Genomic DNA, 20968 nt, shown 5'->3' with positions numbered 1-20968 from the left:
CAGCAGCAGGAATCTGATTGTTAAAAAAATGTTCACTTTATGTAACCTTCAAACCCTTTCTTTTAACTTAACCTTCAATCGAAGAGAGTTACTGCAATAGACTTTTTTCTTTACCTCAGTAAGATTTCAACTCAAGTCAACATGTTAAGACAAAAATTAAGGTTTCCTACTTAAAAGGAAGGCTTAAACATTCCACTGCTGAATATTCATCTAAATTTCTTGAAAGATCTGTTCTGTTTTGTTTCTAAACCTTTTCTTTCCAAACATGCCTGGCACCCCAGACTATTTCACTAGTATCACAGCGCCTGTCTAAACATAGTCAGACGTTTGCAAGCACCTTTCAAAGACAGCAGTGCGTTCTGGAAATACATTCTCTTAAAAATGCACACTAGGAGGACTTTCCAACAGCTCCAACAGGCCCAAAGTCAAACTCAGAGGATGTACCCAATTTAACTGTAACTACATGATTACATTCTCACTGTAAAAAGGAGAGCCCCATTGTAAACTCTTAGATCTTTGGCCGTAAAACTTTTAAGGCAGTTATTCTGAAGGAGTCTATTAAAATCAATTCCTTCTCTAACTACTTTGATTAATTTTTAATATGTACATGGTAAACTGACAAAGGATTGCTATAATTGTTGGAGCTCAGATAGCAAAATAGAGAATGCCTGACCCTCTGTCTAGACTGGGCTAATACAGTAAAATCAGCTGCTTTAAAAGTAATGAAGCATATAAGTAGTTATAATAAATTATTTTAATCAATGCATCTTAGAGCCAGCTACTCTTAAGAGAATGAGGAAAAATAAGGGAAAGAAGGTATAATGTGCCCCTGAAGGAAGAAACAGGAAGCTTTTTCAATATACTTTGCAGTTGCCAAGGTAGGTGCCTTGCAAGGAATAATGAAAGTTAGAAATTGCTCCCTTCCTAGAGCCAGAGTAGACAGGTTATAAAGGGACAAATTTATTCCATGTATGTGGAAGGAAGATAGGGACCTAACATGTGCTGGAGTTGATGGAGACAGGACTTTATCAAGAAGATTGAAATTGCGCTGATAGAAATTAAATTTATATGGGATTTAGCAAGCATGCTTTGGGGAGGGACAGGAGAGACAGAAGTATTTTCTATTCAAGCAGATATACGTAGTTATTAAGTAAAAAAGTGTCAGGGAAACTGTTCAAGTCCTGCAGGCACTTACACTGCATACTACTGCTATCCAAACTATTTGTGGCTGATAGATCCAGCGAATTAGGCCTCTGTGCTCTTCTAGTCTGGGTCTGCCCAGGATTTCTCACTACATTCTGGATACTGACTGTAGCTGTGTCTTGCCCTGGACACGGATTACTGTTGTTGTTATTGGCATTTGTTCGGCCATTATCCAGTGGTCGCTCTCTCCTGTCTACTAGGCGGTCCAGAACACCTTCATCATGGCCAACCTGCTGCTCCCGCCTCAACAAGGGTTCATGCTCATCAGGGCTTGAATTAATATTCAGCCGACTATCCTCTCCACTGAACTGGTTCTGAAGCATTTCCTGGGCCCTCTGCGCTACCGAACTGGTTGTCTGCCCAGACGGCACTGTGCCGTTGGTGTATTGGGTTGTGCCAGCATGAGAGTTTATGCTGTGGCTTCTCCCAGCCACTCCGTTCATGGTAACTGTCACAACATGAGGTTCTGCAGCATTGATAGTGTTCATCTTCGCAACGCCTGTTTCCACTTGCTTCAAGTTTGATTTGTGCTTGCCACCAAATTTTAACCGTGGCTCCTTTGTCGAATTTTTGGTGTTTAGGGGGAGGCTAGTAGGCCTCTTCGGAAGGTTCTGTTGCTTGGGTAGAGGATAGACCTGAGCAGATGGGACATCTGGAATCAAACATGCTTGACCATTGCCAGCCTGTGTGAAGTCCTGCTGTCCTGTCACCTCTACTGCAAGTTTTATCAGTGGATAAAGCAAGCTGGAACTAGTGCTGCTGAGTGGATCTGGCCCGCTAAACTGCTTAAGTGAATGTTCCATCAGATTCTCATCAGAGCTTTCTTTCAGGTTCTTATCCACTTCTTTTGGATCCAATTTATTTGTCTCTAAGTCCTCCTCTGTTAGCTGCAGACAAACAGGGGTGGGCCCACCTGGCTGCATGACATTTGTAGTATGTAAGTTTGTTTCATCCGAATAAGGCATTTCGGATATGGTGGTCATGCCAGTGCTAGGAGTGAGGCCAGTTGTATTGGTGGTAGTAGTATTGGTGGACAAACTGGTGACGCTTGTCTCAGGACTAGGGATGCGAGCTTGCGCTTGTTGCCGCTCATAGTTAATGGAGTTTCTGTTCTTTTCCCCTGAAGTCAATGGGGTAGTGGACATCGAATGTTCGGAAGAAATGTTCTTCACTATGCTGTCAGTGTGGTGGATTGAATCTTCAATGTAGGAAGAGGAAGAGTAATCTGGATATGGCCTTATCTTTGATACACGCCTATGATGCGACAGATTCCTTTAAGAAAAAATAAGTGATATTAAGATCATATATGTAAAAATCACCTCATATTATAAAGCCTCTCATTTAAGAGAGCTGAATGTCTTTCTGTTTCTTTTCATGCATAAACTAAGGACAGATACAGTACAAACTGAGATCTTTCAGTAACATCCTTGAAAAATCCTGGGTAGCAGAAAATTGATTTTACTAGCACAGCAATTCTGTCATGGATGCTATTTATACAACTAAGTCTGATAACAGTAATTTTCTTCTATTTGTCCAATACGCTGTTTGTCCAGGTCACTGCTAAGGTACTGCTCTAGTTGCAGAGAAGTAATGCTGAAGGAGGGCAACAAGAATGCAACACACAAGACAGAGAAAGTGATGCTAGGAAAAAGTCACAAGGTCCTAAACCATGAAAAATCTATTATTTTAACAATTTAGGTATTCTACGATTTGAACATGATTTTTTTCATGACAATAAACTCTGCCATATAGAGCAACATTACTCTTCTCTCAAATCCAGATCTCTAGTGTATACTATTAAGCACTGATGTCAGTTCTGCAAATTCTCACTCCCTCTGGATCATATGTAAGCAGAGAACGTGCAGCACTTCTCTCCCTGGGTCAGAATAACAATGACAAATGATGGCCCTGCGGTTCTTTAACTGAAAAGCTACAGGTTTGAGACTCCGTGATTTCCTGAACTCTCATTGCCTGCAAATTCACGTTTTTTAGCAGAACACTTTGAACGGAAGTTTTATGCATCATTTAGCAAGAGTCCTTAAAGACAATTCATAGTCACTTCCTATCTTTGCAAGCCTTGTTAAGACAGTTTGCCTAAGTTCAGTTTAAAAGGCCCCTCTGTATGAAGTACAGTTGTTTACATAAAAGGTGCCTGAATACTGGGGACACAAAGGAGATCTTAAGAACACAAGCAATCAGGATCATGTCATACAATACCCATATGCAGACCAGCTCACGTAACACACACCCGCTTCATGGGTGCAGAAATATTAAGCTAGCAGCGTGATCTAGCTTCCTTCCTGGAGTGAGCTGAGCATTGCATTGGGCATTTGCTGCTGACTAAAACCAAATGTTTTCTCTTCTTACCGCTCATTTTGCATGGCAGTTGACATAGGGTTGACCGTTGGACTAACTGATTTATTTCTCTCCCAAATCATCATGAGTTCTGCCATCCTTTCCTCAGCACACTGGGCTGTTAGTCGAGCTTCAGCATCTTGATCCCAACAGTCTTCAATTGTTTCTTTAAGTGACCTCACAGCCTGCGAGGAGACAAACAAAACCCCTTTATCTTAAATTATTTTCCCTTTATATTTGTGCTTCTAATTTACTGGTTTATGACAGCATTCTGTATGCATGAAAATGGTCACAAACTGGTGAGAAAGAGACACAGAAGATATACAATTTCATTCAAAGCTAGTTTGCCCTAATAACAGCAATATGCAGGACTAATATTATCGTACCTCACACAAACACCAACTGGGAAGACAATTACTTAGGAAAACCTACATTCACCAATGTCCATACAACCTTCAGCTAGCCCTCTCTGATGTATGCATGCTCAGCTCACTCTCCCTGCTTTATGAAGGCTGAGTACTAAGGACTGATGATACTCTGGAAATGCTGTCATTGTTATCCTCACAATCCAGCTAACAGTCGCCACCTTGCTTCCCTGCACTGTATGCAAATAACACAGCCTTGCTCATTCATCATGCTTTTCTTCCCCTGTTCACTACTGTAACATCCAAATGCCTCATAAATATCAGTGAATTTGGCTGAGCTACGGGAGGAGATGATTGCTGCCCTTGTTTTACAGACGGAGAAACAGAAACAGACACACTTCCTGGGATCACACAGTGGGAAGAATGGTGCAGTCAGGATTAGAGCCCAAGACCTCCAAAAAGTGCTGCCATATGGTCAGAGGCCTGGAGAGGAGACAACTGAAATTACAAGCACTGAACACTTCTGCTTCCACTGCATCCGGAGTACAAAACACAGGCAGACATTTATTGGCCCCTGCTGCCAATCTATGGCCCATGGATAGGATATGGTTTGCTAGAACATCTCACATCTACAGCCCAGCTTTAACCTCTCCAGCAACAATGCCTGTGCATAGTCCCAGCTGGGCACTAAGGCATTCAGTGGGTCCTGCTGACTGCCTCTGTGCCAGAACTGCCTTGTTCACCTCTGGCAGCAAAAGCCAGGACTTGCTCTGCATGCCAGCCAAGAGCTCTTCACCCACAGAGCAGGCTCCTGGCATCGCTTGCATCTGGCAAGTCACTGCTGCTTAGTGATGCAGCTACGGTGGCAGAGGTGGGGATGAGCTCGCACACAAGCAAACCTTTTATCTTCCTTCCCACAGTAGACTGAAGAGGGGCTAAGCAACCACATCCCTTTTAGCTGAGGGACATGAGTCTAAAAGTACCCTCAGGGACAATGACAGGATAGCGTACTGGATCCGTTTTCTCTCCCAGAATAAAAAGCCTTCATTCCGCTTTTAGGACCTGCTTTAGTCACAATTTAGACATATCTCAGTCAGTGGACACCCTAATCTCCTGTCTCACCGCTTTGTAAGGCTCTCCCCTACAGTTTTCACCTGCAGTAAATCTAACCAATATTTAATTTAATACTGTCTCTCTTCTAGCAGATCCTTTCCTTTTGATGTTTTAAGGATCCTGAAAGGAGTACAGGGATGACTGTATAGATAGTTAACAAAACTGAAGTTCTAGAGCTTCACATTTACCACAGTAATGTGTTTCCTATTAATTTCAGGTTCAAAGAGATCTATACTAAAATGCACTACTTAGAAGTTCTAGCACTCATAAAAAAAGATAGAAGGGACAAGAAATCTGCATTATTCTATTATTCTCTACTAATATCCTTCAGTCCTGACCTTTGAAGTCAAGCTTGGGCCCTGCTTTGGCTGTGGCAAATGAGACAAGAATGCTGCTAACATCTCAACTCAGTTTATAGCCCCTGAATTATTTTACGCACATCATCTGCTCAGATTGTTGATTTATACTGTGAAAAACAATACTGCTAATCAAGGTCGGTATCATAACACGTGTGTTCAAGAAGCAGACTGAGACTGCATAGGTAATCATAAATTTTTTTTAGGATTCCACATCTTTTGAGTGCCTTAATTATGTGACCTAAAAAAATAAAACATTGCTTTTTATTTGTATTTCTCAAACGAAAGGGGCAAATACATTTCTCTAATAGATGAATTTGCATGAAAGTGCTATAACCCAACATATCAGTATAGCTTTAAATAACAGGCAAAAGTCTTTTATCTCATGCATTAGATACAGGAGGTTAGGACCTGGGTCCAGGGTGAGGTTACCTGGAGCTTAGTTTTCTACAATATTTCCCCTAGAGTGCTCATTCAGATGTTATCCTAAACTGACATAGGGTGGAGTAGGTTGTTTTATACCCATGAGAGAACTATAGATTGTTTATTTATTCTTCTTTTCTCTTAAAGCAATGGTGTAGATCCATCCTTTGAGCTGGACTCATCATCATCATCATTATTATTGTTTTGAACTTTTTGCAAAAAAATTAGTGACAACACAAAGAATGTGTTAGGCAGTTTAAATATGGGGATCATTACTAGCTCAGTGTCTAATAATGCTGGAGTCTATCAGCTTGTTAGAACATAATTAACATTTAAAAGGATAGTCTGCAAAACAAAACAAACCTTGAACTGTTTTAGTTATAACTGTCTTCAAAAACAGCTGTCAGGCTTGGTTCTTCCAACAGTGCATTTGCCAACATGGCTATAGTTACAACAGTTGCTGCTTGATTTCCTATATAGTTTGGGCGTGGATTTTTTTTCTCTTCCCCACCCCCCCCAAGACTGGCTGGTCAAAACTGTGTAATAAAAGAACCTCTCTATGAAGCTCTCAACTCAGTTACAACATGTTTTACAACAGTGTTAATACTGGAGGCTATGCTCCTCTCTGAAGATGGTTTCATACATATTTACAAGTACCAGCATAGCTGAGGCCTTAGGCTCCCCGTTATCCGCACAGTAGCTACATACTTATCAACTAGCAAAGTCTCTGAAGATTGAAAGGGCTAATTTCAGTGAGGGAATAACTAGAAGTATCTTTTTCAATAAGAAACAAATATGTCAATGAAAATGTCAATTCACAATCAAGGTATTTTAGCTTAAAAAAGTTACCATGTATCAGGTGGAACCCAGTAACTGTTTGCATTTCACTTTGCTTGTAATAAAAGACAAACACCCCCCCTAAGCTAAGGGGATTCACATTACCTCACCTTTGCTGCAGAAGAAAGCAAGCACACAGAGTCTTACCAGAGTTCAGCTGACTTGCCGTAACTTGTTGGCCTGCAGCAACAAGCAAGGCTCTAAGCCATAGCTAGACTAATTCAGAACAACAAACAACATAACTATGTTTATAGTCTTGAAAATAAAAATTGCAGATCAAATGAAGCCATATAAAATTTCTAATGTAGTTATAATGAAATGATTGCTAGAAGCTGTAGCTTCTGACCCGCTTAGTGGATGAGGAAAAGGCTGTGGATGTTGTCTACCTAGACTTTAGTAAAGCCTTTAGTGCTGTGTCCCACAGCATTCTGCTGGACAAACTGGCTGCTCATGGCTTGGACGGGTGTACTGTTCGCTGGGTACAAAACTGGCTGGATGGCCGAGCCCAAAGAGTGGTGATGAATGGAGTTAAATCCAGTTGGCAGCCAGTCACGAGTGGTCCCCAGAGCTCAGTATTGGGGCCAGGTTTTTTTAATATCTTTATCAATGATCTGGATGAAGGGGATCGAATGCACCCTCAGCAAGTTTGCAGACAACACCAAGTTGGGAGTGACGGCTGATCTGCTCGAGGGTAGGAAGGCTCTACAGAGGGATCTGGACAGGCTGGATCGATGGGCAGAGGCCAACTGTATGAGGTTCAACAAGGCCAAGTGCCGGGTCCTGCACTTGGGTCACAACAACCCCATGGAGTGCTAAAGGCTTGGGGAGGAGCAGCTGGAAAGCTGCCTGGTGGAAAAGGACCTGGGGGTGCTGGTTGACAGCCGGCTGAATATGAGCCAGCAGTGTGCCCAGGTGGCCAAGGTGGCCAACGGCATCCTGGCCTGGATCAGCAATAGTGTGGCCAGCAGGAGCAGGGAGGTGATTCTTCCCCTGTACTCGGCACTGGTGAAGCTGCACCTTGAGTACTGTGTTCAGTTTTGGGCCCCTCACTACAGGAAAGACATTGAGGTGTTGGAGCGTGTCCAGAGGAGGGCAACCAAGTTGGTGGGGGGCCTGGAGCACAAGTCTTATGAGGAGCGGCTGAGGGAACTGGGGTTGTTCAGTCTGGAGAAAAGGAGGCTGAGGGGAGACCTTATTGCTCTCTGCAACTACCTGAAAGGGGGTTGTAGTGAGGTGGGTGTTGGTCTCTTCTCCCAAGTAACAAGTGATAAGACAAGAGGAAATGGCCTCAAGTTGCGGCAGGGGAGGTTTAGATTGGATATTAGGAAAAATTTCTTCACTGAAAGGGTTGTCAAGCATTGGAACAGGCTGCCCAGGGAAGCGGTTGAGTCACCATCGCTGGAGGTACTTAAAAGACGTGTAGATGTGGTGCTTAGGGACATGGTTTAGTGGTGGACTTGGTAGTGCTAGGTTAATGGTTGGACTCAACAATCTTAAGGGTCTTTTCCAACCTAAACGATTCTGTGATTCTATGAAATTCTGAGGACTATACAACTTCAGAAAAAGTTTATTACAATGTTTATAGATTTTAGTTTTGGAAGAATATATTCACATTTTTGCCAACTTTGTTAGGGTGTTACTAGTTTATAAGATGTCAAAAGGCAGAAAATGCCTTTAAGTTTCTCAACCAGCATATGGGCACTTCATGCATAATACTACAGATACTGTCTTACAATTAATATAACAAGTTATGTTCTGTGTATCACACTTCAGCATCCGATAATAATCATAGTATTTTTCCTTAAAATAAATCTAGCTTTCATGTCAATGGCTTTTTAAAAACTGAATTCAATGCTTAGGAAGTCCAGACAGAAGCAGCTCCCAATCCTTAAATATTAACAAAATTTAAAAAAAAAGAACGTATTCAAAAATTGCTTTTAAGAAGTAAGTATACCCTATAGCTCGTTAAAGGATAGAATATTTTCAAAGAAACAATCTCACCAGGCTGTTCTCCTTCCACGCTTCTGGGAATTTTGGTCTTTGCTTCTCTCTAGACACCAAGACTTGCATATCTTCAAAAGTGGGATGGTTTCCGACTTCTGTCTGGAAAGCCATCTGGTACTCTGGCACAGATTCCCCTGTTAGCAAAAGAAAGAAAGAAAAAAAAAATAATCACAGATTAAGAGGCAGAGCAAGGGTTTTCAGGTGATGAAAGGTAGTATCAAAGTTGCTGTCTATCAAGACATTCTTCACTTTACCCCAAAGTCTAACTTCACAAAAAAAGCTGAATTAACTGCAAATGAATTAAGTGTTGTTCACCAACCTCTCAAAGGCTAGCATCTTCAAACTTTGCTGGCTGAGTGGCACATTCAGAATGTCTTAGAGCCTGAGGATGACACCTAATTTCCATGAAACACTGCTGACTGAATATATTCATATACTTCTTTTGGGAAGAAGCCCAGCGAAATTACAAGTCTCTGCACATGAAGTGCAGCTGCTTGACTACAGAGAAAATGCTGCATGTCAGATTAACTCTATATGCTATATCTTGGGAAGAAGATGGTGGTTGTGACAATCTCGCATGTTAAATTCTAGAAGTCTACTTCCTTTTGGTTTATGTTACAGGTGTGAAGGATTTCCCTGAATTTTCAATGTCACTAGCATAAATAAAGGTATGACTGACTAAAGGCTACCATTAAATGACAGCACTTTCTCATCCATCCTTTCACAAGGAAAGTCTGAAAGACACTTCAGGCACTTTTACCAGTTCGAAGAACTGAAAGTACTGCCTTTGCCATCAGCCCAACTCTCAATGTTTGTAAACTCCAGACAATAATAATAATGCTCAAATTTCACTTACCATGAAGCCTGCAAACTGCTTAAACAGGTAATTTAAAGTCTTTCAGCATGAACCATGCTTCACACTCAAATACACTGTATTGACAACAATCATCTTGAACACTAGATGGCACCGACTTAGTGGCAAAAACAATTGAGAAAATTACTTCCCTTCTTCACTTTAAAAAGCTACATAGCAGGGAGTAGCTTTGGCTGCTGGTACCACTTTCTACTATTATATTTTTTCCAATTCTTTTAGTTACCTGGGAAGAGGTCTGTACATCTCATAAATATCTCCCAGTAGATAAGGCCTAGTGCATACATATCTACTTGTTTCAAAGCAGATTCACAATCCCTCAAGTTCACTGCTCCTTCAAGCACTTCTGGGGCCATATAGCGGATCGTACCAACCTGGAAAAACAAAAAACCAAAGCTTCAAATCAGGAAGCAATTTCCAAATTCAATTTATTATGGAGATTTTTTTTTTTTTTAAAATACCCTACTTTGTTTGACATTTTCTACAGTTAAGGAAAATGCAGTTCTCTTCTAATCAATGTTCTGAGCTTCTAGACTCTTATCAGGAGCCTAGTCATAATAAAACCCTTTCCCTACTCTGCCACTTTTTTTGTACGTACCAAAACAAAATAAGTTTGTCCCTTACTAAATGTTCTCAGATGCAATACGATATAGCAGAAATGTTTCTTTTTCCTGAAATTACTCTGTTAAACACCAAGGTATGTGTCACAATGGAAGAGGATGCTGCTGAACAAGGAACTTGTTCTCTTTATTCCTGGACTGTCAGCAAGGCTCTCCCCTACATCTTCCATGGTCAAAGGTTATTAACAGCCTTGGAAAGTATCTATTCATTTTCACTAGGAAATATGTTAGATTCAATCAATCACTCATCAGTACTTGTAGGACAGTGTTTTGTCACAGGACTATTCCATATCCCTGCATTTTAAACAGTGGTTTCCCTGTTTCTTTGTTCAGTAAGGGGAGACCTAAAAAGAGGACCTGTGCACTAGGTACTATTAATGTAGCACTAGCTACTATTAATGTAGCACTAGCTTTCTAAGGGAAGGTGATTAGCACTGTGAAACACATTCTTTGAATTCAATGTAAAGGTTTTCTATAAAAGCACAAAGACAACAAATATACTGAACCATTAGGAACTTTTACTCTTTGTTTAAAATAGTCTCACTGTATTTCAGTAGCCTATATTCAGATGTCAGTGTATTTATGCTTACAGAAAAAAACAACAAAAAAACCCACTCTCTGAATCAAAGCATCCTAAAAAAGAAAGCTTAAGAAGTCAGTTTCGTCTTTCTGCCCAGAATCCATTCTAACCCACTCCTAGCAGATGTTTTCCCAATCTGTTCCTTAAATTCATAAAATGATGCAAATTCTACATAGTCTTCCTCAGCAGTCCATTCCAGACCTTGGCTGCCTTCTACAGATTAGAAAGGTTTCTTTGTAACTAACCTAAATTTTTGCTCCAACAACATAATCCCATTACCTCTTGTCCTATCCACAGTGAATGCAAACAGTTGATTCCTTTCTCTTTGTAGCAGCTGTTTATATATTCAAAGACCTGTCTCTGTCTTTACTTCCCTAAACAACCCTCATTCTTTCATCTTTTCCCATAAGGTACTCTTTCAAGCATCCCCTGTTATTTTGTCCCTGTTCTTTCTCAGTTGGTCCACGTCTTTCTACATGCACTTAACTCTCCCAGATGTATCCCTCTGAAGTCCAGAAAATTGCAGATGACACACAGAGAAATGGCTGTAGGATGTAGAATGCGGTATGCCACCATTTCAGAAAAATCAAGACCAAAACCACCAAAGAACCTTTGGTCTTCAGTTAATACTTGCCGTACAAGACTGAAGGAACCTGTACCACATCATTGCAAACAACACAGCAACCAAACCTACCTTGCATCTTCTCATATCTCACACAGAAAACTTCAGCCTCCAGGGCTGCCAATCTATCACCTTTCAAAATGCTAGGTTTGTTTCCGAGTGTTTTGAGAATAAAACCAGTTTCCTCCTATCAAGGTTTCAGCCACTCTTCACCCATACTGCAGCAATTCCCCCTTACAGGAATTGTACCACCTTAACACTCGCCTTCTAACAATAGAAACAACTATTTCTCAGTGTTACTTTTGTACTAAATTGTCTTCAATGCATACCTTTATGCACTGGTTTATCTTCATTTGTACTTACCTCACTAATGGCTGCATTATCTTCCTCACCTGGGCGTACCAGTCTGTTTCCAGTTAACTTCATGGAGAGTCCAAAATCGCTAATTACACATGTTCCGTCATTCTTTACCAGTACATTGCGGCTGTTCAAGTCACGATGGGATATTGCAGGTTTGTAATGGTCTGTTTGGACATATGGAAGTGCTTGTTAATATTTGAGCAGTTCTACTGTTTGGCAAAGAGAGAATCTCATCATGTCTGCTTCGCTATTTTTATAAACAGAAAATCAACTTATCTTTTAGAAAGCTAACATTTTTGCTTCCTTACAATGAGCTCCACAGTATGCTATCTATAGAAAACTAACTGGCATTCAGAGTTTCACTGTATCTATACAATATATTAGGCTACTGCTATACACAGTTCTAATGTTTGCCAGTAAGCTGCTTTCCAAGGGATACTTCAGCATGATTTTGGCAGGGGAGACATCATGTACTTAAGCACAGACCTGCTGCCACAGCCCTGATAGCCATTCCAAATGCTCTCTCTCATATCCACACTCCTGTGTCAAATACAGCACCAACTATTTACATTATGATTGGAATTGGCACCTATGCAGAAGATACATAGACAACGTTATTCCAGAGAGTCTGAACATGTTCATCTTGCAAGTGATCTGATCTTTTCCAAAGAATAACCTCAGTTATTCCTAGTTTACATACAATTTATTTTATTAGTAAAGCAGCCAGCACTATAGAACCAGTTTTACTGTGGAATTTATTCTACTCCATAAGCTCCTTCCTAGCATTCATAGACCAGTCTATGGCTGTCTCTTCTTTCTGATGGAAAGTTTACACATTTTCTGACTACTAATGGACACAACTGTCTGCACATTTTGAAATGATGAAGTTAAGATGATAGCTGCAGTTTCAACGGCACATAGGAATTACTGATTTAGGTATTTTCAGCCTTCCACTTTTAACAGCATCTTCAGTTGTCATTCTTTGGTAGAGTTGATGCTTAACATTTGAGATATATAGTTTGGAATTTTAATCCAAACATTAGCACCTTAACATAGAATTAATAATACCATCCTTTTATTTACTGCCAAAAAGCTAATACTTCAGTGCCAGGCCATATTCTGCAGCCTGATACATCACAGATCTCAGAATATCTGCTTTGTAATCACGATACTTCAGCTGCTGAAATGCTGGCTGAAGCATGCAAGCAGAGATATAAAGATATAAATCAATATGTTGTCACATCCTGTGCTATAATAAAACACTAAAAGTCCAGCAGTATTGTTTGTACACAGTGAAGACTAGGCCCACACCCTCAGACAAAAAATAAATAAAACTACAGTGGAGTTAGAAGATTTAATTATTTCTCTTTGTGTATACAGTTCACACAGAAACTAAAAATTGCTTCGGTGATTTGTGTCTGAACTGCAAAACCAAACAGAACACCCCATCTGTTTGCTCTCTGCTAGACAGACATCCAGTGCTTCAGGTCTTCAGTCATCTGTTGCCATGATACAGCAGCACTGCACAACTCTGCCTCCTCCTCTTGCCTTTCCTTGGGGCTCTGCTGGCTCTTACTCCATGTTTTCACACAAGTGTCACAGACACAGCCCACAACATGGGATTGTTAAGAAGGAAAGAACATATGAGAAGTTCTGAGTAACCTCTATTTGCATTCATCATTTCCTACTCACCGTACTGTCACAGAGGAAAAAGAAAGATAGGAATCTGCTGCCTGATAGAAATAAGAGTATCTTGAACATCTTGGCATCCCTTCCTGGCCTTACCTCCTCGAGGTAGTTCCGTGTGCAGGTACGCCAAGCCCCTAGTTATAGAGTGTGCCAAACGACAAGAGCTCACCCAGTCACTTGTATGGAGACTTAAATATTTGCACAAAGAACCCTGAAAAAAAAACCCAACAAACAAACAAACAAACAAACAAACAAAGGGATTAAAATCATTGTCCACAGTTGAATAACTCAAAATCTTCAGGAGAGTCAGTTTTATCCATTGCTCCTGAAAGGTGTAATCCTGCAACTGCTTCTGTGTTTACCCAGATTTTCTAAAACACAAGATTGCACCAAAGTTTCATTAATTTCTAGTGCTGCCATTTGGTTTATCTAAAGAAGGGGAAGAGAAAATTTATCACAGGGATTGCCTTCAGGAATAATGATATTAATTATAAAACAAAAGCAAAGCATGCACTTCAATTATTCTTCTCAAAAAGTCTTGTTGAACAACAGAAGAAAGGTAACTGCAGACAAAACAGCCTGGGTTACTAAATAGTGGTCTTTAAACCATTAGCACTTACAGAAGAATACTTGACATCTCTCACTGGCATCTCCCCTGTTATAATCTATTTATGTATCAAAACAAAAAAAAACCAAAGGCAATTCAGAATAGGAGTGAGTCCGCACACACTGGAGAAACAGGAAAAAAGAATGTCACGTTCCCCTTTTCTTGAAAGAGAAGTTAAATGTGAAAAATGGTGGAATCTCCAAGAAAACCAGAAGGAAGGGTATCAATTATGATACTGAGATACTCTAGAAACTGAGACTGCTATGTGAAACAAGAGCCAAATCCTGCAAACTATGACACCTTTGAGCAGTTTTTATGCACATAATCTCCAATGGCAATATACTTAGTTTAAACAAACTAAATCCCCATGCATGAAGAACAAGTTGACCAGTTGTCTCTGCATATGGGTTACAAAATATTTATGACTACACGCTACCCTGGTTTTGCCTATTTAAATCTGTAATCTTAAAGAGGCACCAAAGTGTAACATCTGATCATAGCCGCAACTAGAATCACTTTATTGCAAAATTAGTTATGTACATTTGGTTCAAAAAAAGCTGGTATGTGCTATTTGAGTCCATTTGGAGTTTACATTCAGGTATGTAACGCAGGCACAGCTCAGATGGAGGCACAGAGATACCAGAATTTAAAGCGACTGAAGCATTAGACATTTTTTTAATCCAATGCTAAAACTAAAACCAAGTTCTTGACACTCGTTAATAGAATTAGAAAAGTCTTAGAGCTTTTCAGACTTGGCCTGTGCAGAACAAGGAACCCCTAAATAGATAACCTCCTCGGTGAAAACACAGACCAAATGTCACTCATACAGGTTTACATGAGCTTTTTTTTTTTTCATTGTTTAAAATGCTGTTATATGAACTTCAAATAGATTTTGGTAATAAATAAAAAAAAGCTGAGAATCCACCTAGAAATGAGTTAAAGAATTTTACTTTTTTTTTCTTATTGTTTAGAGTTTTTTAAGAAATACAAACACTCTTATTAGCCTCCAACTGCCAGCAACTTGGGTGTGGTAACAGATTTTCTTGGCTTAGTGGGTTGAGATTCCAGCCCACTCTAATGGAGGCCACAGGACTGTTGTCATGGTGTGACTGGGAAACACTCACTGTATAAAGAGCTCAAACCAACTTCAAGATTTTTCTGCTGCAGAGCTTGCTAGCCACCAGGTATTTTTTAAGCTAGCTGAGGGCTGTGATTGTATGCTTTTAGTGAAGTTCAATGTAAATGAACCAGGAAAAGTTTTAGTCAAGATTTAGAGAGATATATATTTGTAATTAAGATTATTTTTGTCAGTCACGAGTTACATGTTAAATTGGGGACATTTGTTCTGATTATAAATTTTGACAAAATTGATGTTTTTGTTTTATCAATCATAAGATTCTGTATGTGTTTTACAACAATTTTTCTATTGTTCTAAAAAGACATGAATGTCTGACTACTGAGTGGACAATTCTGTGGCTATTATGTATTTCCTACTATGTCATTGCTTGCAACTTACTCACTGCTTATTCACCTGGCATGCCTCAGAGTACCATCAGAACAGCATGTTGATTGATAAATACACGTATCTTTCCTTTTATCACTTGCTCACCTACTTTCTTTGGTCTGAAGGCATGTTTGGATAACAACACAATTTGGGTCAAACCTATCTGTCTTGCTTTCACCAAGGCACCACCAAGAACAATTATCTGTGTGAAAGTGTTCTGGTTTGTGTGTTCCTATTTCTGAAAAGGAAAGCATTTCAAGGGAGAATGATGTTTTGGATGGGGAGTATTTCACCTGCACATCTTGTATGGGTTACTCCTTATTGAAATAAGATTTATGGCTCCAGTTTGAACAGTGCAATTCTCTTTTAGTAGGGCTGCCACAGCAGGCTTCCTTCTCTGCTGTTAGCTCCACATACAGCAGAACATCTGCTCACTGAATTAAGGATCACACTGTGCATTAATTACACCTGCTGTGCACTTTTTCCAATGACTTCCAAACCACCAGTGGATTGATTTTAGACTAATCTTGGTGTTCTTAATACCATATCGGGAAAGAATCTGATATGATGTCATAAGCCTCATCTGTGCATGTAATCAGATCGTTAACAGATCCTGTTTATATAAGCAGCAAGACACAATTTTCAATCAAATTACATTTCAGATGAAAATCCTTTCATTCAAGAAAACAGCAAAACTGGCTCACCTGTTATGACAGTTATGCTATGGCTTCCCAGGAGCAGAATACTTGCTTGATTTCACTTAACTCAATTAGTTGAAAATAAGCCCACTCTGCCAGAGCAGGCCAGAGCTGACGTGCTTTGTCACTGTCCATCTGGTATGGGCATGACTGAGCTTTTTCTATGGTCATTTCTAGTCCCTGCAATCTCTTCTTAGATGTCCATCTCTTATAAGCTGACATGATCAAGTGTGTTCTCACTTAAAAGTTTCAGTTTAGATACTCTTTATATATTTGTGAAGTGCTGTTGCCTTAAATTTGCATATATATTTAGATACTTATATACACATATGCATTTAACTTTCAACACAAGCATATATGTAGAGCTTAAAACACCCTAAGACAGGCCATCGTTACTGCTATTTATTACTGCTCTGTTTCTTTCTGCTACTTGAATGAACAGTTTTTGTCCTACTGTCCCCGTAACAAATCAGGCTTCAGCCATCACCTTTACACACTGGAGTAAATACAAGTTCACTTACTTGAGACTGAAAAGCTCATTAAAAAAATTATTTAACTGAACAATTAAAGTTCCTTCCCATACACAAGCCAAAAACCCCCAAGATAAATTGTGAAATGTAATTTTTTGCATTTTCATATATATAAACCCCATATACATTACATTTTATGATTTTTCATGAAAGCAATTCACATTTATGCTGTGCATTTTTAAAACATGTTTGTTTCTATGCATGTACACACACACACACACACACACACAGAGTGTTAGGAACTCAAATCAATGAATTTCAGGGATATAAGCATTCAGTTAGCTAAGGAGATTTGAAGATAAGGTTCTGGAAAGTAAGGCTGCCTTCTTAAGATTTGTCCTACATCATCAATATATGGTGCAGCAAAATAAATATGGTATGCCACAGAAAGCTTTAAAGAAGATAACAGGATAAAAAGCCAACATGATTTATAGTACCACAAACTCGTTTGACAACAATATTGGATCTACTATGTTTCATTGTAAAAAACCCCACCATTTACAGCTACTGAGTGAGGTCATAACTACCATAACAGAGATATAATGTCTTAATACTAAGTAGTTTTATATTTATTATATTATTTTTAAGTAAAAACAACTCGTCAAATTCTGTCCTTGAATATTGCACAGTTGACTAAAAAAACCTGCATGGTAACCAAGAGCAAATACTACAGCTAAGAATTTGTAAGACTATTTGGTAGCACTAACTGGGAAATCTTAAAGGGTATTACAGTAAACCACACTAAGGTTCATTAAAATTGTAATTTATATGGATTACTTTTACATTACTGTGCAAGAAGCAACAATGAAAAACCCTGGCAAATACTAAAGTACATCCTTTTTATGTGGCTATTCTTAGGAATCTAAACCAATCTGATTGATTTCTTTGAAGCACTTACATTGGGGTAATACTCCATCACCAATAAATATTCCATACGGCCGTCTGCAGTGAATCTCTCATCCCCCACAATGAAGCGCGCGATGTTGTCATGTTCCATCAGTGGAATCCTGTAAATGTTCCTCTCGTTGACAAAGTTCTGACGATTAGCAAAAGAAAATACTTTCACAGCAACTGGACGTTCATCTAGGGAGCCTTTATACACTGCTCCATATCGTCCCCGGCCAATCAACTGTGAAAAAATGTAACTAATTAGTTCACTAAATAATAAGTGAAGACAAAACCCAAGTTTTCACTCTACAAAGATTGTACGTGAACTTTTACACTGACTTACACTATAAAAAATAGTGAATATAGTGAATATTTTGTATTGAAAACTAGAATTAGAATGCTGTCACAAAAGCTATTTTGGAGCTGGAAACCTCAGCATAGGCCAACTTAGATCTTACTAAATTGATCCATGGTCTGAATACCCAGTAAATAAATCATAAATAACCTATTCAGCAGTTATATATACAGAATCAATAAAATCCATGTGGTTTGTGCTGCTAATTCTCTTATTAAACTTTTGCCTACTAAACATTTATGGCTTTTATGTGATCAATTTTAATTAACTCCAGAGATCACAGACATTAAGCTAAACATTTTAGGTTTAGGATAGCTTTATAAGCTGTACCTTTTAGGTTAGTAATAACAATATATGCATTTGTAGTGCAAAACAGATACGAAAAGAGGTAAAGAGGTTTTAACAGAAAGGAATAATTAATTCCTTACTACCTGTGAATCTTTATTCTAGCCCCCACTGTGTTAGACATTCTTCACAGACCAGCCTTTCCCATCTCCATGGCAACTAAAGAGAGATGCAATCTCTGCTCTAAACCAAAACGTAGGACCACCTTCAGGAAGAGTCCTAGTTTCTAAAGCTCAAAAAATTCTAACTACATAAGAATTTAAGTATCTATTTAATTTAAATAATTTTCAGGAAGACCTAGACATGAAACAGTAAGGATTTCACAGACCAGAATCTTTTTACTTTTTAAATACTTACACTTGGAGGAGGAATGGAAAGCAGAAGGGATTACAAAAGTAATGCTTCTAAAGATGATAAAATTGTCTAACAGGAAAGTTTTCAACAATAAAGTATCCTTTAACAGACAGACTTGCTATTTCTCAGTCCTTCCATGTCAGTGGATTGCAAAAGAGCAGCGAGTCACTTCAAGGTACAAACCTGGAATGTATTCTACCCACAGAGAGGTCAAAAGGCAAGCACAGGTTAAGACAATTTGTTCTGCAACACCCTGTGACTGGGGGTGAGGAGTCAGCTCCTTAGGATTTAAGAAAGAGGACAGAAGACGCCATAGCAGATCTCTCTACCAACGAAGTTGCTGCTTTTTCCAAGACTGCTTATCAGTATGAGTAATTTCATCTGGGGCTTTGCATGCTTCTACAATACACATCCTTATACTCTTGTAAACTCTGCCTCAAGTACTTTTTTGTTGGCAGAAGGCTCCCAAGCTTCTTTGCCGATTAGTCTGCTGTCACCATTAGCCCAGACCACACTGCATCTCTGCAGTCTGCATCTCTAGGTGTGAATTCTAATGGGCAAAAAGAAGAAAAGTACCACTCTGAAATTCTCTCAGTCATTCTACTGATTTATTTCTGGCTAAAAGCTTTTAAAAATTCCCTAAGTTCTATCAAGCATACCAATTGAAAACATAACATTTTGCAGTTTTCTGATGACATGTCTAACACCAAGCTGAGTAGAAAGTTCTGGTTGGCCTTTAGTTGCCATGGAGATAGAGAGTACCCCACTGTGAAGAATGAGTATACGTAAATGCACCACTACTGAAACACACTGCTCTATCTGCAATAAATTCTATATTCCAATAGTGTTACTAAAGCATTTCAAATTACTATAGTAGGACACTGTACTTCAAGTGATCAGTGTCAAGCAAAAAGATGGACCTTTTGATGCAATGCTGAAATACAGCACATTCCAATTTCCCCCCTTACCTCCCAGTGTTTAGTATTTCTTCTCAAAGTAGAACATGTTCTAGCTAATACCAACAATATTACTAACAAAACCAGGCAAAATGTAACTATGGTAACTTTTTTTTTTTTTTTTTTTAATTTTTTCTTTTCATTTCTTCTTTAAACTGTGATTTAGAAGAAAACATTACAGGAGCACTGATACATTTATTTCTGTAACTATACCTGGGAGGTGATATGACCACAAGTGTTACATTGAATAAAAATGAAGATTAAGAAACAGAGTTGAACATCTACCTCCAACAACTTTAGATTATCCAGATCCAACGAGGGCTCTGATGCTGCTGCCTCCATCATGTTCATGCTGTGCAAACCTTGTTTACGGTCTCCTGTGGAAGGGGGTGGGGAGGGAATCAGAGAGTTTCCTTTTTTTGCCATGCTACAAGTGAAAAAAATACAACTTACCTGGGACTTGGCAGAAACACATATTGTAGGCAAGGACATAACAAGTAAAAAGGAAACCTGTAAAATCTTCTCAGAGTCACTAAAATCAGCAGTGAAGGTGCTGACAGCTACAAACTTAAGGCTATCTGCTACACAACTGTTTTGATAATTGAACGTCACTGGCAATAACTATAAAGCACGTTCACAACCTCACTTAAGCTGTGTTGAGCAGAGGATCTGTTGAAGAAAAATGGGTCCCAAAATGCCAGCTTGGAGAAATCATAGATCTCTCTGGACTGTTATGAAAGGCATATCACCATAAAGTGTCAGAGAGGAGAAAGGGGAGCATTATGTACAAACATATAGTAGAGACTGGGAAGAGCAGAAGACATAAGTATAACTTTGAGAAATAGTCAAAAGAACAATAAAAAAACCCAGTATCGTCAAACCCTACCTGCAAGCATCCTGTATCCAAAGAACAGAGCAGCAATCAAAACAGCCAGTACCGACACAGATGCAAGGGCAATAACTATAGTCTCATCTCGATGAAAAGAATGAGAAGAATCTGAAAGAAAACAAGATGAAGACTCTTTAATTGTAAATTTGAAAGAATCAGCACTATAAAACATGTAACTGTTATTACAACAACGAGGAAAAAAAATTGTACTCTGGATTGTAAGACACTGCACTAAACTCTTTTTCCTCTTAAAATCTAGGGATGGCAAAAGAGCCGATCAGCAGAAATACAGCTGAGCGCACGTTCATTAGCAGCTTTTCCCAGTCTTCCCTTGCAGAGAGAAGCACCAACAGCAGAAAGTCAATCTTCTTTCTAGCTGGCAAAGTTCAGCCCAGCCATACAAGGCCAAGTTGATGCAGTCCTGCTCTGCTATCTCTGCCTTAA

At 39.2% G+C, this 20968-nt stretch overlaps 1 protein-coding gene across 3 annotated transcripts in view; it reads right to left on the bottom strand.

Annotated features, from left to right (window-relative positions):
• The window catches only part of BMPR2 (bone morphogenetic protein receptor type 2), a 112804-nt gene that overhangs the window by 8151 nt on the left and 83685 nt on the right, over window positions 1-20968 (bottom strand). For all 3 annotated transcript variants that reach the window (XM_030016670.2, XM_030016671.2, XM_030016669.2), the window contains exons 4-12: window positions 20522-20632; window positions 19921-20012; window positions 17636-17866; window positions 13495-13609; window positions 11713-11873; window positions 9754-9901; window positions 8654-8790; window positions 3571-3743; window positions 1196-2475 (exon numbers count right to left, since the gene is read on the bottom strand). In XM_030016670.2, coding sequence (XP_029872530.1) covers window positions 1196-2475; window positions 3571-3743; window positions 8654-8790; window positions 9754-9901; window positions 11713-11873; window positions 13495-13609; window positions 17636-17866; window positions 19921-20012; window positions 20522-20632 — 2448 coding nt within the window. The remainder of the gene's footprint in view (window positions 1-1195; window positions 2476-3570; window positions 3744-8653; window positions 8791-9753; window positions 9902-11712; window positions 11874-13494; window positions 13610-17635; window positions 17867-19920; window positions 20013-20521; window positions 20633-20968) is intronic.

Source organism: Aquila chrysaetos, chromosome 6 (assembly GCF_900496995.4).
Source record: "Aquila chrysaetos chrysaetos chromosome 6, bAquChr1.4, whole genome shotgun sequence".
Lineage (NCBI taxonomy): Eukaryota > Metazoa > Chordata > Aves > Accipitriformes > Accipitridae > Aquila > Aquila chrysaetos.
The sequence above is the reverse complement of the archived record's forward strand: the minus strand, read 5'-3'. Positions and strand labels throughout refer to the sequence as shown.